Genomic DNA, 2,446 nt, shown 5'->3' on the forward strand with positions numbered 1-2,446 from the left:
TGTTCAGTCAGCTAACCAGCAGCCACCTTCAGTTCAGTCAGCTGATCAGCAGCCACCTGCAGCTCAGTTGGCCGATCAGCAGTCACCTTCTTTAACACCGTCGTCATCTCATCCGCATGCAGTCACCCCTCAGCCATCTTCTCCACCGGCAGCAGCCTCCGTTCTACTACCCACTCCAGCCGCCTTGTCCGGAGAGAGCGACCTCACATGCGTCCAACGTCTGATGGACTGGGTAACTCACACCACCGACGCAAGGGCAAGAGTGGAGGGGTTAAATGCCATCGAGGCAATCCTGGAGGGAAATCCCTACCTCAGCCAGCTTAAGGGAGTTTCCGCCTTCCTTTGCACCCTGCGTAAAGCCCTGGGGGTAGTGCAAGCTCGGGAAACCGCAGACTTTGTCCAGCAGCAGCGGCTCGGCGAGCGGGAGCTCTGCGAGCCCGGGCAGGGGCTCAGCGAGCCGGAGGAGCTCAGCGAGCCGGAGGAGCTCAGCGAGCCGGAGGAGCCCGCACCGCCAGCTGAGGAGCTCTGCGAGCCGGAGGAGCCCGCACCGCCAGCTGGGGAGCTCAGCGAGCCGGAGGAGCCCGCACCGCCAGCTGAGGAGCTCAGCGAGCCGGAGGAGCCCGCACCGCCAGCTGAGGAGCTCAGCGAGCCGGAGGAGCCCGCACCGCCACCGGAGGAGCTCCGCGAGCCGGAGGAGCCCGCACCGCCACCGGAGGAGCTCAGCGAGCCGGAGGAGCTCAGCGAGCCGGAGGAGCCCGCACCGCCAGCTGAGGAGCTCTGCGAGCCGGAGGAGCCCGCACCGCCAGCTGGGGAGCTCAGCGAGCCGGAGGAGCCCGCACCGCCAGCTGAGGAGCTCTGCGAGACGGAGGAGCCCGCACCGCCAGCTGGGGAGCTCAGCGAGCCAGAGGAGCCCGCACCGCCACCGGAGGAGCTCCGCGAGCCGGAGGAGCCCGCACCGCCACCGGAGGAGCTCAGCGAGCCGGAGGAGCTCTGCGAGCCGGAGGAGCCCGCACCGCTAGCTGGGGAGCTCTGCGAGCCGGAGGAGCCCGCACCGCCAGCTGAGGAGCTCTGCGAGCCGGAGGAGCCCGCACCGCCACCGGAGGAGCTCAGCGAGCCGGAGGAGCTCAGCGAGCCACCCACTGAGAAGCCCGCACCGCTGCTGGCGGACCTCAACGAGCCGGAGGGACCGGCGTTGCCAGCAGAGGAGCTCGGCGAGCCTGGTAAGCCCGCGCTGCCACCGGAGGAGCTCGGAGGTCCGGAGGGATCCGCTGAGCCAGAGCTGGAGGTCGGCGTGCCAGAGGGGCCGCCACGTCCAGCAGCCCGGCCGCCACGTCGGGAATCGTGGGTTGTGCTGAAGCGGGTGCTGCGATGCCGCCGCCACCGGACCCGTGGCCGCCCACCGGAGCTGTGGCCGCCCGCCGGAGCAGCGCCGCCGCAGCCACTGGATCCGGGGCAGGCCGCCTGGGGAGCAGCGCCGCCGTTACTGGGCCCGGGGCTCGCCACCGGAGGGGCAGCAGTGCCACCGCCACTGGAGCAGTGGCAGGTCCCCGGAACTGTTTTTCTGCTGTTGCCGGACCCGTGGCCGTCCGCCGGAGCTGCGATGTCGCCGCCATTGGACTCGAGGTAGGCCCCCTGAACTCTTGTGTTGTGTTGATGGGCCACCTGAGTCTGTTTTGTGGCGTTTTTTCTTTTTGTTGCTCCGCTGCGGGATGCACGGTCGGACTCTGGGACTGTGACCTTGGGGGGGTTGTTTTCTTTGGTGTTTTTCTTTGCTTGTTTTGGTTCTGGCCCTCCGTCCTGGACCTCCCGCCGCCCGCCCTGGGTTGGTTGTGCTGTTTTGTTTTTGGTTTGTGTTTTGGGTCGTCGGGAGCCGACCCTTAGAGGGGGGGTACTGTCAGGGTCCTGGGACTGAGTGGCCCAGGGTCCCTGAGCAGTTATGTATTATATTATTATTATTATTATTGTTGTGTATTTTGGTGTTGCTCCCCCTTCCCTGTGCTTGTGTATATGTGTGTGTGGGTGGCTGAGCACTTGTTTATAGGCGGCGTCAGGCCTGGAGGGTGTGGCCCTGCAAGGGGACTGGCCACACCCAAAGCCACACACCTGCTGCTGATCAGGCCTCGTCGGGGGAGCTACTTAAGAGAGTCTTGGAGCTCCCACCGACGCGGGATCATTGCATGAGACTCCACGTTAGTCTTCTGTTCAGTTAAGTTAGTGTGCGTGTATGCCCGCAGTTGTATGTGTCCTGACGGCTGCGTCTATTGTTTCCCGCAGGAGGAGCGTGGAAGACACGAGAGCAGCGAGCACCGTGGGGTGCTGACACGGGAGCGGAGAGCACAAAGACACGGACTATTCACAGAGAGACACAACACGGGAGTCTGGGAAAACACGGGGATTTATTGTTACTTTGTTGCACACTGTAAATAAATACACTGTTTATACATAG

At 64.5% G+C, this 2,446-nt stretch overlaps 1 protein-coding gene across 1 annotated transcript; it reads left to right on the forward strand.

The window, feature by feature from the left end:
• The first annotated feature begins 223 nt into the window (after positions 1–223).
• On the forward strand, positions 224–1,627 carry LOC146674514 (uncharacterized). Its single transcript, XM_085401075.1, has one exon. It carries the CDS (start codon positions 224–226, stop codon positions 1,625–1,627), a length of 1,404 nt encoding a protein of 467 aa, XP_085257201.1.
• Positions 1,628–2,446: the final 819 nt, after the last annotated feature.

The sequence above is a fragment of the Rhamphochromis longiceps genome, linkage group LG3, assembly GCF_057381845.1.
Source record: "Rhamphochromis longiceps isolate RC_006_pf linkage group LG3, R_longiceps_female_GT1.1, whole genome shotgun sequence".
Classification (NCBI taxonomy): Eukaryota; Metazoa; Chordata; class Actinopteri; order Cichliformes; family Cichlidae; genus Rhamphochromis; species Rhamphochromis longiceps.

What these genes read in the sequence shown, in the direction of transcription:
- LOC146674514 (XM_085401075.1), top strand. Translation starts at nt 224, where the DNA reads ATGGACTGGGTAACTCACACCACCGACGCAAGGGCAAGAGTGGAGGGG.